This window comes from Anopheles ziemanni, chromosome 3, assembly GCF_943734765.1.
Source record: "Anopheles ziemanni chromosome 3, idAnoZiCoDA_A2_x.2, whole genome shotgun sequence".
Classification (NCBI taxonomy): domain Eukaryota; kingdom Metazoa; phylum Arthropoda; class Insecta; order Diptera; family Culicidae; genus Anopheles; species Anopheles ziemanni.
Window position 1 is genome coordinate 40,992,119 of NC_080706.1, and position 13,805 is coordinate 41,005,923.

The window sequence follows — 13,805 nt, forward strand, 5'->3', positions numbered from 1 at the left end:
TCCAATCATTTGATAATTTGCTGACAACATGCCTGCACACTTACAAGCAACAAAATTGTCAGCTCAAGGGATTAAAACGAAATTCGGCGGATAATAACGGCACATTTCATTAATCAAATCAGAGTTCTGACAGAACTGCTCTAATTGACGCTGACATAGCCGTGACTTCCCGGTTAATCACCTTCCATTTTCCACCCCCTCTGTCTTAGCTATAAGCGCCACGTTGCCCACAATTAATCGTAGCTTTTTGGAGATTTATCGCGATTTAGCAGAAACAACAACCCACCCCGGTCGGAGATGCTTTGCTCGAGCGACGAACCTCTGCTCAATGGTTCATCCTTGTTGATGAGTGCCCGGATTATGGGACGTACGGTAAGTTTCCGTCAGAGTCGGAAATTCCTGAAATGATATTTTTGGAATAAAATTTGTGCCTCACGAGAATATTTGAATGTATAAAAATAATCAGACAATGCGTACCGAGCTTTAAAGAGGATAAAAATTCATCCAAACCCATTGTTCGCTAGCGGCAGATTTATGCGGACTTTTTAATCGATTTAAAAGTAAATATTCTCGATAAAACCATACGAAGATCCATGTTACGCTAGTGATTGAATACGGATTTTGTTTCGACATCATTCGATTCGCCCACCACTGGAATGTTCGACGGGCGCGTTAAAAAACAATCGACTCGATTTAAACATCAATGCTGCAAAATCTCACCATTCCCGGCTGACCACACGTTGATCCGCAAAATTGTCGGTATGGCCGATTTTATTTTATTTCCCACACACAACGGTACGAGCTAGCAAAATCGATTCCGCAGCGCTAACACCAACATTGGATTGCGTTGGATGTTGGTGGTTGTTGTTTTTCCTTCGGTGGTTGTTTATGCGCCTTTAAAATCGGTCCCCCACCCGACGTGGTTCCACGTGGTTCTTTATTTTCCTTCGTACTTCATTCACCCGACCAGTCCCGTCGGTTTGACCACCGCACTCAGGTTCGTCGAAGTGCGTTCAATTGCTTTTTGTTTGGCTTCTGCGACCCGCGATCCCGCGAAGCACCACAACAAAGTGCATCGTCACACATTCGTGCAGTTTGTAGAGGTGTGTCCTGTCTTGCATTTCTTTATTTATGGTCCCACAAAGCTCCACTCGCCGGGCATTACTGCGTCCCTTTGATGACGCTGATCCACTCCAATCCGGGACGGGATAATACGGTGGGGAAGGTTGTTCCCGTTTCCTCCGTACGCATTTTTTGTATGCCCACGACTACGGTCGTTATGATTTTATTCATCCGTTCAACATGAATCACATAAATTTCGCAAACCGAAGTACTACACCCCTCGCCACCTTCCACCATTCATCCGCGAGTCTGCACTTTCGCACCGCAGCACACAATCCCGGGTGGAAATGAAAACATACAATCACACATGTTTGCGGTATATCTTGGCCAAAGGGTGTATTTTTGTTTGGCGATAACACGCACGGGGGGGCGGTTGGGCGCGCGGGAAGCGGCTGGTCGTGGGATGAAAAGGCTGAAGTTCTTCGGATATGTTTTTCATTGGATTGCACCTGCAGCTAAAATGTCCGAACGAATGAAAAAGGGCTTCTCGAGCGGTACCTACTCGAAAGAGGATTCAAACGAAAAATTAAAGCGACTTACTTCGTCTGAACTTGAAAAAAAGGAGATTAATTTAACACAAAGAGTTTCCACACCAGTGCATGCAAAGGGAAATAATTTCTTAATGCTTATTGTAAATTGCACGAAACGTTCCCTGTTGTTCACTTTTCATTGTGATTTATTCTGCCACGCTCAAGTTTATTGAATTTGTAAGTTCATCGGTATCAAATATTAATAATGTTGAACTGATCGACTCGACTCAAGAAATCATAGAATAACTTGTGGAATCTTAATAAATGCAGACGTATTTCATACCAATCCAATATCATTTTCAAAAGCATTGTAATTTACAAAAGAGATTAACATGAATTTTATCGTTCAATCCGAATTGAACCTTCATTCTTTTGCTTACACTCTCATGCAACCAAGGTTCTGGAAGTCCAAGTGTGCAAGTTCAACCCAAATTGGAATGTTTTATTAACTTCTTTTCGCAGTCCATCTAAGTAAAAGTTGAGGAAAATGGTCAAAAAACTTTCCTGCATTTGCTTACTTACCCAGATTTTCAACCTCGCACGGTAGCACAAGGGTGTCCCCGACCACCGCCCGGTAAGTGTGCCCCCTAGAGATAAACCGTGGCACCAGCCCGTTGTTTGGCGACGAACTGCTCTTACTGCTGCTGCTGCTGCCTGGAAAAGGAAATGAAAAATAAGAGAGATAAACGATCATTACATTTTTGTTACAGATGATTCTGTTTTTCATTTAGTTTACACTTTACTCATCATAAAATCGAATACGTTTTGATCATCTCTCATAGTTTACATCATTCTGCGTAACACGTTAAATTATTCTACCACTACATTTACGCGACAAACCGTGACCTAGAAACATCCAGAGCTTGAACAGCGGTAATTAAATCTCCGAAAATCTATACGTGGCTCACGGCTCGCGTTAACGATGGTTAATTTCACATCGCGTAACAACAGCACAGATTTCGTGACCTGCCGTAAGCTCACCCGGGCTCGCTCGATCGAACCGCTTCGCCTTCGCGGAAAAATGAAATCAATTATCGGGGGTGGCTTGCGGTGGGGATGGCCGTGAGAAAATCCATCGATCTTTTGCCCATCGATTGCTAACGAGGAAAGTTGGCGATGAACGCAGAACGTGAGTAAAATCGTAACGTGTCAATCGACCGGAATCGTAACACCCGGAGAGGCGCCCGGCGAAAGAAGTGATCAACTCACCCTGGCCGCTTTTTCTTTTAACGAAATAAACGATATTTGGTCCTGGACGAGGTGCCGAAAAGAACCTACGAATCGCACTAATCGAATTACGCACTTGTCAGACACAATTCAGCACGATAAAGGCAACCAAAGGATATTACATTTGACACATTCATTAGCGGTGCCAGTCGGGTCTGTGCGCGCGTTTGGCTAAGTGAGCGAAATCATGTGGCCGTAGCGTCTCGACATCGATTATAGTTGATTCGTGCTAAGCCCAAAAGCGAGCAGTTGTGCTGTGCTTAACAATGTAATAGACATACAAATTAGGTCGGTTTTCCACGTAGGAGTTGATACGGAAACTTTCACCATTAGTCGAAAGATTATTGAACACGATGAAAAACTCAAGATTCCTTGTGAATGTGAACGTCAAACATGGTTGTATTTTAATTTAAGTTTCAAATAAGTGTTTATTTAATTTGCTTACGAAAAATGCACGAATGATGAGAAGCGTTAAAATAATAAGCAATATAGAAAAAATATTCAGCTTTGTCATTTCCAGGCACGTCGCCTGTCGACTGAATTACATGATAATTATTCCCGCGGTTCCACGAACCACGCCAGAACAGCTTGACGTTGCCACCTGGGAAAACTTTCCGCAACGGCTAACTGTTCGCCTGATGCTTTACGTCTGTAATTAATAATGCACCTTTTTGTAACGATGTTTTTTTTATTTCATTCTATTTTTTTCACTCCAGTTTCTTTGGCAATATGCCGAACGGCAATTCTGTAAATTTGCCTTTTCTAATTTAATGCTGCTGTAATTATTCGCAGGGGGACAATCGTGGTTACGTAGTCAGAGTCCTGTGGATCCACTTTTCTCTAGCTAAGCATGCAGGTTTCGACGAAGTAGAGATGGAATACGCTTTTAGTTTGCCTACTTTTCCATGGCAGTTGAAGTAAGAATGAATCATGTTTAATTTTATCCTATTTTGCTTAAATAATGCAAATGATTGTTTGTTGAGCTGGAAATTTCCGTTGGTATTGTAAAATACTAAATTAGAGAAATTTTTAAACAACAAAGAGCAAATGTAAAGTGAATCATTAAAACATAGCTCGTACAAAATAACTTAAATGTGTTATGTAAAAATAAAATCAAGTCTAAAATACGAAAGAATCACTGCCTTTTGAAAGTAATATATAATCGGCAACAGTTGACACGTTTGATTGGTAAAAAATTAAATTTGATTGAATGTTTTTAGAATGGTTCGTTCAGAGTATACGATGTTGAATCACGGATAACACAAAACCTTTTAATGAATCTGTCATCCTTTTCAGTGACATGAATTTGTCATGTTTATAAAGGTTCGTTGTTGCTTTTCGATCAGGTTTAATTAAACCGAAGCAACACTGTGAATGTAAAACATTTTGCAAAACTGAAAAAAATCGGATTCAATTTTGTCCGCACAAAAGAATCGTGGTCGCTTTTGCATTCGTTATCATATGATTTTCACTATCTTTTAAGCGTTTTGCGTAGAAAATCAAAACACAATGATGAATATTGTGTAGTTTTTTCAAGAGAGAAATAAAAACGCCTCGAGTGTTAAGAGTGTTATCACAATTCAGATCAAATAAAGAACACATCGAGAAGCAGTCCACCTTCAACCTAACATTTTTGAGAGTTTATTATCCTTTTTTTCTTCTTTCGTTAGTTCGCTTTCTATATATTCACCATACGACAAACGTAAAAGAAAAAACTTTCGCCATTTACAGTCCAAGGCCCACTGTGCGTAGGAAAATGGAAAAGTTTCTTTTTGCGTTTACGATTTTCCCTTCGTTCTTTCGCCCCGTCAAGCATTCCGAACAATGATCGTCGAGGGATTCAACTTCATGATTATGCTCGGTGCAAGATGATGGTGAATCCGCGACGGAAAGAAACGACTGGCCAATGAGCGGTGAGCTTTTCTCAAGCACACCACCACGAGGAACGTTGAAGAGATGGTACAGCGAGGGAATGATGCTGATGATGATGATGATGATGATGATGATGAAGTGCCCAACGGAGGAATCGGGCGGGATAGACGATCCCTCTTGGTCGACGGAGAATGAAAAGTTTAATCACCATGTAATGTTTCGATAATATGGTTTACCGTTGCAAAGAAGTGGCGTAATGAGATTTTCTGATTGTCTTTACGTCGGAAAAAGAGAGTGCGAGTGGGTACCTGACGGTGATGAAGTCGTGCGAACGCTACCAACTGTATAATGGTAAAGAAAATATGTACGCCCCTTTCAGTTTAGAGACCCACCGACCGGATCGGCTTTTTATCGTAAAGCAGTCATGATGTGTGGTTTTATTTTAAGATTACTATCATTTTTTTATTTTTTTCTTTTCATAACACGTTAATCTTTTTAAATAAGTAGTAAATACGTAGTTTTAAAAAACACAAAACTAGTAATCAGTAGAAATGAATTAAACCCAATAATTGACCATAGTAAACAGCAAAATTTGACGCAAAGCAAATTGAGACTGTATAATAGTCAGTACAATAACAATTTGTTGAAATAAAATAAAATTATTGCCAAAGATGTGAAAGCAGCAAGAGCAAATAAATTTTAGAAAAAACTCCTTTTTCGTTTCTATCGTAAATAACCGAAGGTATCCTTTTAAGTTGAATTGTATGAACAATACAAAACTACAGTTGTGTATCTAAAAGTATAATTTAAAAACCTTTTCTATACACATTTGTATTCACATAAAATGACCCAATTATTTAGAGAAGCAGTTAGTAACCGACAATCGATTTGTTCAGAGTAGAAGAAATTCATCGGCCAATGCATGTTGGTCGTATAGAGCAGGGGTCGGCAAAGTCCGGCCCGCGGGCCAAATCCGGCCCGCCAGCTGATTTCATCCGGCCCGCGTGAAAATTTTGGTAACAATCAAAACCAACATCAATTGTGTTGTTTCTGTTTTTTGAACGAATGAACCAAATATTTTGATAACTTTACCGTTAGCCAAACGATTACCGATGCGCGGTGCTCGAACTTGGTAGAAGGTGACCAAAAGAATTCGCAAAAGACAGGCTACTCAACAAGAATCATTCAATACATGTTGAGCGAGAAACAAATATAAAAAGTGGGGCATAGCACTGGCGGGTTATTTCGGTAGGTAGAGTGAAATGGGATATGCTGTTCGCAAGTGGCGATCGGCGAAGTTGCTCAAAGCAAACTTCGACTCGTCCCCACATTCTCCATTTCTAGTGTTTAAGCCGCACACATCACGCTGTCTCTACATATCTCTCGCGTTCTACCAAGCTTTCGCTTTCTTCATTGCTTTTCACATTGTTTCGTGCATTTCGTGCTCGTTTTCGATAGCGATATCAGTCTGCGGTAGGTGCACTAACCGTGAAGGACATACCGTTTTACTCGCTGACTAGTTTGCTTGTACATTCCCGTTGTCGTGATCAAGTTGATAATTGACATACTATTCAAATTCACCAGCCTAACCATGTCTACGACACAGAAGAGAAGAAAAATTGATTTAGAAAATCGTGTTTTTAATCCAACATGGAATGTGCAGTATTTCGTGTCAGAATTCAACGGTAAAATAACGTGTTTGCTTTGCAACGACGTAATTGCAATATGCAAGGAATACAATATTCGACGCCATTACCAGACTAAACACGAATCAAAATATTCAAATCTCTCCGAAACTGAACGGGTGCAAAAATTTGAAGCTATGAATCGGGGTGTATCTGCACAACGTAATTTATTCGTTAATATCAAAAGTGAAAACGAATCAATAACTAAAACCAGCCTTAGAATAGCTCATTTAATAGCAAAACATGGCAAGCCCTTCACGAATAGCGAATTGATCAAATCATGTTTGGTAATGGCAGCAGAGGAATTATGCCCAGAGAAGAAAAAATTGTTTGAAACTATTCCACTTTCTGCTCGAACAACCGTCAGAAGAATAGAAGAAATAAGTAAAGATATCGGGGTACAATTAAAAGAAAAAGTGTCGAAATTTCATTGGTTTTCGTTGACTATCGACGAATCCACAGACGTTACTGATACTGCACAACTACTCATTTTTATTAGAGGAGTTGATAGTGAGTTTGAAATTACTGAAGAATTACTGTCTATGCAAAGTATCCATGATAGGACTACTGGTGAAAACATATTCAAGGAGGTTGAAATTTCTTTGAAAAATTTTAATTTGCAATGGGATAAGCTGAAGGCGGTAACAACGGACGGTGCTAAAAACATGTGTGGAACAGGGAAAGGATTAATGGGACATATTTTTAACGCTTGTAAAGAGCTAAATTGTCCAAATCCTATAGCAATACACTGCATTATCCACCAGCAAGTTCTTTGTTCCAAAATTGCAAATGTCGTAAGTGTAGTTGAAGTAGTGTCTCCTATGGTGAACTTTATCCGTTCTCGGGGATTAAACCATCGCCAGTTTCGAGAATTCTTACGAGAAATTCAATCCGACTATACGGATATCCCATACCACACTGCTGTACGATGGCTTAGTAACGGAGAAGTTCTGCTTAGGTTTTTCAAATTAAGACAAGAAATAGCAGCTTTTTTAAAAGAAAAAAACTATCCACAACAAGCAGTACTATCAAATGAGGAATGGCTTTGGAAATTAGCGTTTGTCACCGATATCGTAGGTTATCTTAATAAGTTTAATTTGAAATTGCAAGGTGAAACAAAATTAATTTGTGAAATGTATTCGTTGGTAAAATCTTATAGGCAAAAATTTGAATTGTTCAAAACCCAAGTCGCATCAAATAATTTTGACCATTTCACCTGTTGCAAAACACTACAGGCTTCGTTAACTGCGCCTTTCCCTAATAATTTTGCCTCTGAAATTTTGATAGATCTTAGGGAACAATTACAACAGCGCTTTGCAGACGTGGATTCGAATTCAAAAAATCTTTTATGTTTTCAAAACCCCTTTAATTGTGTAGTGAACGAGGTTCCATCCGAATTACAATTAGAAATAATAGAATTACAAAACGATGAAACGCTCAAAAATAAGTTCAATAATATGGATCTTGTCAGTTTTTATAAAATGCTTCCGGAAGCGGAATATAGTAACCTCAAATCATTTGGAAGATCTTTCATATCTATTTTTGGTAGTACATATTTATGTGAAAAAACTTTTTCAAAAATGAACTATGTAAAATCACATTACAGATCATCACTAACCGACGATCATTTACAATCCGTTTTAATTGCAGGATGTACACAATTAGACCCTCGTTTTGATAGAATAATTTCAGGTCAGAAATAAAAACCTATGAACTTCTGAAATATCTTCATTGTTTATTGTTTTATTTTAAGATTCGCTTGCAAAAATGTATAAGTATGACTTTATTCGCTACATCACCTTATTTAAGATATTTGTTTGGTGAATATGGCCCGCAGAGTCAGGCTTATTTTTCTTGTCTGGCCCTTTTAGTTAAAACTGTGCCGACCCCTGGTATAGAGTGAACTAATAATGCTATTCAAATTCCACCTGCAAACCATTCACTCCATAAACGCATTCATAACATTCGGATCCCATTTCCACCGGGGGCGGTCGATGAATGCAAATCGCAACCAGTTTATAACCTGCCGGTGCGTGTTCGTGACCACGTTTTCTCTAGCGTCGATAAAACCGCGCACCGGCAGAGGCTGCCGGATACCTGCTGCTTTCGGTCGATCGATCACGGATCGCATGCCTCGACCAGTCCCAGCCGTTGGGTTGATAGGCGAACACATCATAAAACAGGCGCTAAACGACAGGCGGAAAGCGTCAAATAAAAGCTCGCCGCCAGCACGGCACCCCCTTCGTGCCTGACGTCACCACCACCATCAGCCCCAACACTACCGGAACGGAGAGTAAGGATACGCACCGGGAATCGACCACGAGAGCTGCTCGTGATTATTTTAATAACATGTTGTAGATAATTAAAATTTATGGGAAAATTAATCGCTATCGTAAGCGAAACGGGGACAGTTTGACCCCGTGCGCAAACGGTGCCGCAGTCCGTGCCATTCGGTACCATTCCGGCGGTGATGATGATTTATCACGAAACCGAAGTGTTTGATGCTGACCGGGCTAAGTTGAGCGGTGTGCAACTAAACGCAAAATAGTACGTTGTTCGAAGTCGCACCCGGGGCGAGTTGTTTGAGGCACTGATGACTTTATTAGCCGTATGAACGATGACGCTGCCCAACCGGCGGGTTTCCAACAAGCTTCAATCCCTATGTCAAGCAGGTTATTTTTTTAATTTTCCAGAAGACGTATATTTAAATAACATTTTATTTTACAAAAACGTTTTTTAGATAACGAGTACATTACAACAATGTCAAAACGACTTGTTTGACTGACTTGTTTAGGGTTTTGATAATTTTAAAATAGTCCTACTTTAGTTAGAAGCAGTAACTTAAGCAGTATTCATAAAAAGGTCTTGTAGCTTCAATTTGGAGTGATTAAATGCAACCATAGCAGATTACATGTTCAACCCATCCCTAGCATGATTCCATTGCGAGCCACGTTTTGTTCAAAGAGTCAAGAAATCAAAGCGGTACAATCGAATCTTGGCCATTGTTGTTGCGTCATGCTTTCAGACAGACTCTACACAACTCACTTACTTACAATCACTATCTGGAGTTCCCCTTCCCTGAGTGGCGTCTTGTGCCACACCCGCAGGGCTTCTCGCTCGACGTTGACTGACTTCAGGCGGGTGCACTCGAGCCGGCTTTGATGTGCAGTTGTACAAGCAGAACTACCACAGCCTGCACGCCAACCATCCGTCACCCACTCGAACAAGAGCAAGATGCTCTCGAGCGCAAGGACCTGCCGGGGGAGAAGTCGATGCGACTGGCGGCTGGTTTATCCGTTTCGTTGCACAAAACCCGCAGCAGTCCTACATTCAGTTGTCATGAGCCGGTGATTTTTGCCTATCGAGGAACGAGCGGTTCTGCTCGTATCCGAATCGGTTCCGGGACGCTTCCATTGCCGCTCCAGTGAAAGGAGTCTCCCCATTTTTTTGAACCAGACGAGGGAAAGTAAACGAAACGACACACAACGCCGCAAACGTTGAATGTGTGCACCAAATCCATGGTACGATGCCGTGCGCCAGATTGACGAGGCGCTCCGGAACGGGACGGATGCCTACGACGTGCAGCATGCGATCGATGACGTTCCGCATGCTACTACTCCTGCGAGCTGTCGGTTGCTGGTGCTGCATCATGGACCGGTACGTCCGGTAACGATGACAACGAACATTGGCCGGCTTCGTCGACTGAACGACGGCGGCATGGGGCACGAGCAGCGCGCGGGAGTTGTTGGTGATGAAAAATTGAAATTGAATTTCTCATTTGCAAGTGTATCAATCATGCATTGGTTCGATGCTCCGACCCTCCGAACCACCGCACATATGCGCTTGCGAGCTTTTGGAGCCGGGTTTGTCACGGGGCACTTTTGATGATTCGGTTGACACGATGTAATGTCGATGTTGCCTTAAATAAAGACTGCCGGTAACGTATGACGAGGCCCGATTTTCATGGAAAATTAAGCAACGTCGGCACGGCAGGAAGAATTCACTCCGGTACGATATTTTCCTCTCCAGGAGCAACAGATATTGATTATTTTAGTTGACAATCATTGCGTAGTGATTGGAAGGGGGGTTTTCCTCTGAAGTTTCAATGACCACCGGGACTATAGTGACACTTTTAGAGTTACCCGTTTGATTTTCAGATAAATAGGACTCTACGATGAATATATTAAGTTTAGATGACGACAAATTTATTATACAATTACACTAATTTACTTAAATTGGTAAATGTGTCATTCAAATGCACAATCAATCAACTATATACTGGAAAAGTAATAAGAAATGCTTTTCAGATGCTACAAAAATAAATTGAATGTCATTTGAGAATAAAATTTAATTACCTTTAATTCACATATTATTGCTTTTCTCTTGATGTTTTGGTCAAGTATATTTTCACTATATTTTGAACAAGTTAATGTGACATTTTCGATGCATCTGATAAAAAATTACTTTGGCACCAGTTTTAGAAGAACAAATGCGTTATTCGGTTGTTTTCCATTACATCGGATGCATGTTGTTATTCCATCGGATGAAGTTAGTTTAACTTATGAATAAGTTTCAAAGAATATGGTGTAATATGTACAATTGAAGGAAGCGATGAGAAAACTCGTAGTTAAAGAAGTAACCAAAGAAAGGGGAGCGAAAAAGAGCATTTCAAAAGTTCCTTCTCTTAACCATTGCTGAACTACGTAAATTGAGTTGAAAAAATATAAGTTCTTAAGTTCTTCTTACTTGTTGATACAATGAAACCCGTTTCTATGCATTTAAAAACGATCAATACTAATGATTGCCCATTTTAGAAAGAAAACTAATGATGTTGTTGATGATGACTATGATGTTTGCATCTAACTAAAGCGGTACAAATTTGAAGTTACATAGATTAATAGATTGATGATGTAAACCACAAAACTAGCAATTTGGAATACATAAACCAAAGCAACTGAACCAGTCAACTCGAAACTATCGTTGTCAAGTGATAGCAAATTACTTGACGTACTCGAACGAAGCAGTGCAGGGAAAGTTATAACAAAACATGATTGTTCAGATGTGTGAGAGAAAAGCTAAAGAAAAGTAGACAAACAACATTCCCTGAATCATCCCCGTGTTGAACAAATTTCGTTTGTTTATGAGCGGTACAAAGTGATAACTTTCAATCGTTTTCTCCCACATGTCCAGAAGTAACTTTCACCTAGCACATTGTCAACCTGATTCCGAGCGGTCAGCCCTACTTTCTCGCCCGCGCCAGTGGGCAGGGAACAGAACGCCCCACCCCCACCGGCGAACAACGGTTGTGCCGGGGATGGACAGTTTGGAAAAGTTTGTCCGTTTTTTCCTTCCTTCCTTCCTTCCTTCCGCCGTGCCGAGCGCCATCCCGAAAGAGTGTGCACCATTTCTAGGCAAAATGTTTGGTGAACTTTTGTGTACCGGTTCTGCGTTTTTGTGTCCACTAGCACTTCCCCAAAGTCCGCCACACCCACCGACGAGCGTGGTAGTGAAGTCCTTAAAGAACCCAGCTGAGATGGGGCAAAAACGAAGTGTAGAAAATGTTGTAAACTTTCTCTTGGATAGATTTTACAGTGTTGCTGTTTTATTATATTCCCTCTCGCTAGTTGATCAGTGCTGGGATCCCTAAAGGGCAGTGAGAAGGGAGAAAAAAACAACACCCGAACCAGAGGACTGAAATTTTGTCTCAGTTTACAGTTTACAGTGTACGTTCGACCAGTCGCTTTTCTTTCGCCATCGTGCTATTTTCGTGCAGCTCGTGCTACTTCGCTGTCAGTTTGTATCGAACTCCTACTCGGCATTGATGCCGACCATCGGGACAATCTTCTTGGGTTTTGTTGACGCAACGCCGAGTCTTGGGGGGGTTTGGGAAAAAGTTTTCCTTACACACCACGAACGTCCCGGCGGGAGATGAGAGTGTACTTTCTAGTTTCCATCCACTTTTTTTCCTTACTTCCGACTGAAAGCTACCCTTGACAAATCAGGGACTTCCGGTGACGAATGTAATCGATCCGATGGAAACTCACCACACACAGTTTCTTCATTCCCAAACAAGGAAGTAACAACCAAGGACAACACAAACAGGCTCCGACTAAATAAATAAAAAACCCAAAAAATGAAATCCCACCGACTGACCAGCGTGGGCTCAATCCTCAAAGGGCTTCCATCGGCAGGCGGGGATGGGATAAAGTTTTCCACCGGTCAAAACTTTCCCAAGCAACCCACATGCCGCCAGGAACTTGCGCTTCGGTCGGAAGCGTCTGCTAAGCCATGGAGCGGACAAAAACTTTGTCCTTCTCCGCACGGAAAAGCAGCGGCACAAAGTAAAAAAAAGCTCCCCTACACAGGATCCGCCCGGAGGTGGAGATATGCTCAATCACATTTGGGTTTTAATTTAACCTTGCTCGGTGGGAAGTCCGAAAAAACCAAATTAACACTCCATTGCGAAGGGTTAGGGATCCGGAGAATTCACCGGTGTTCTTGCTGATCCGGTTGTCTCCACTTCCTTCCCTGCCACGGCAAATCGACCCATTCTAAAAACTTGGAGCGTCCGGGAGGGTCTTCCGGTTCGTGAAACTTGTAACACAAGTGATAACTAAGCAAAAACTATACGGGGATACGCATCAACCACATGCGTTGGACGCTTCCGGTCTTCCACTTATCTGTTGAGTACGGTTTTCTTTTCCATTGGGGAATAGATAATTTTTTAATCAATATCGACGATGTCGTACTAATGGCAATTCTCACCGGTAGGGATAAAGGGAACCGACGCAATTAAATTTTAATCAAACTTATTGCCTTTTTAGTGAGCTAGTAAATGAGACTTGTAGGAAATGAAAACTTAATGATATTGTCAATAAATCAACGGATTGACAACGGCAAATACATTCGACGAGTTCTCCATTAAAACACACATTGCCTTTGTGCTTTGTTTTCATCCAAGTAATCTACAAACAACTCAGATACGCAGAACGTTTCCAGTTCACCAACTTCAGGAAAGATCCTGGTTTTCCATCTCTATTACTGAGCTACATTAGCATTAAAAATTAATGCTATAAGCTCCAATGAAACCACTTCGGCCAAGGCGGACTACGAAGGGGGAAAAAAAATGAGTAAAGTTTCACTTCTGCGAACTTTCGGGAACGCAAATAAAATTCACTCAACCGTTTTTCACACACTTGATGGGACGGTTAAAAAATGGAAGAAAATTGTCCTTTGCTTCAATGTGTCCCTTACCCCCAGTAGCGTCGTTATTGCCTATCGCCCGTCCCTGCCTTGGTACTGTCACCGGGTACACGTCTCTGCACTGCCAAACTTTGCACAAAAGATAATAATTATTTCATTAGCAAGA

The 13,805-nt window shown here is 41.2% G+C and overlaps 1 protein-coding gene across 2 annotated transcripts in view; it reads right to left on the bottom strand.

Moving 5' to 3' along the window:
- LOC131286676 (hemicentin-1) overlaps positions 1 to 13,805 on the bottom strand; it is a 198,773-nt gene that overhangs the window by 66,099 nt on the left and 118,869 nt on the right. For both annotated transcript variants that reach the window (XM_058315662.1, XM_058315663.1), the window contains exon 2: positions 2,175 to 2,306. In XM_058315662.1, the coding sequence (XP_058171645.1) occupies positions 2,175 to 2,306 (132 nt within the window). The remainder of the gene's footprint in view (positions 1 to 2,174; positions 2,307 to 13,805) is intronic.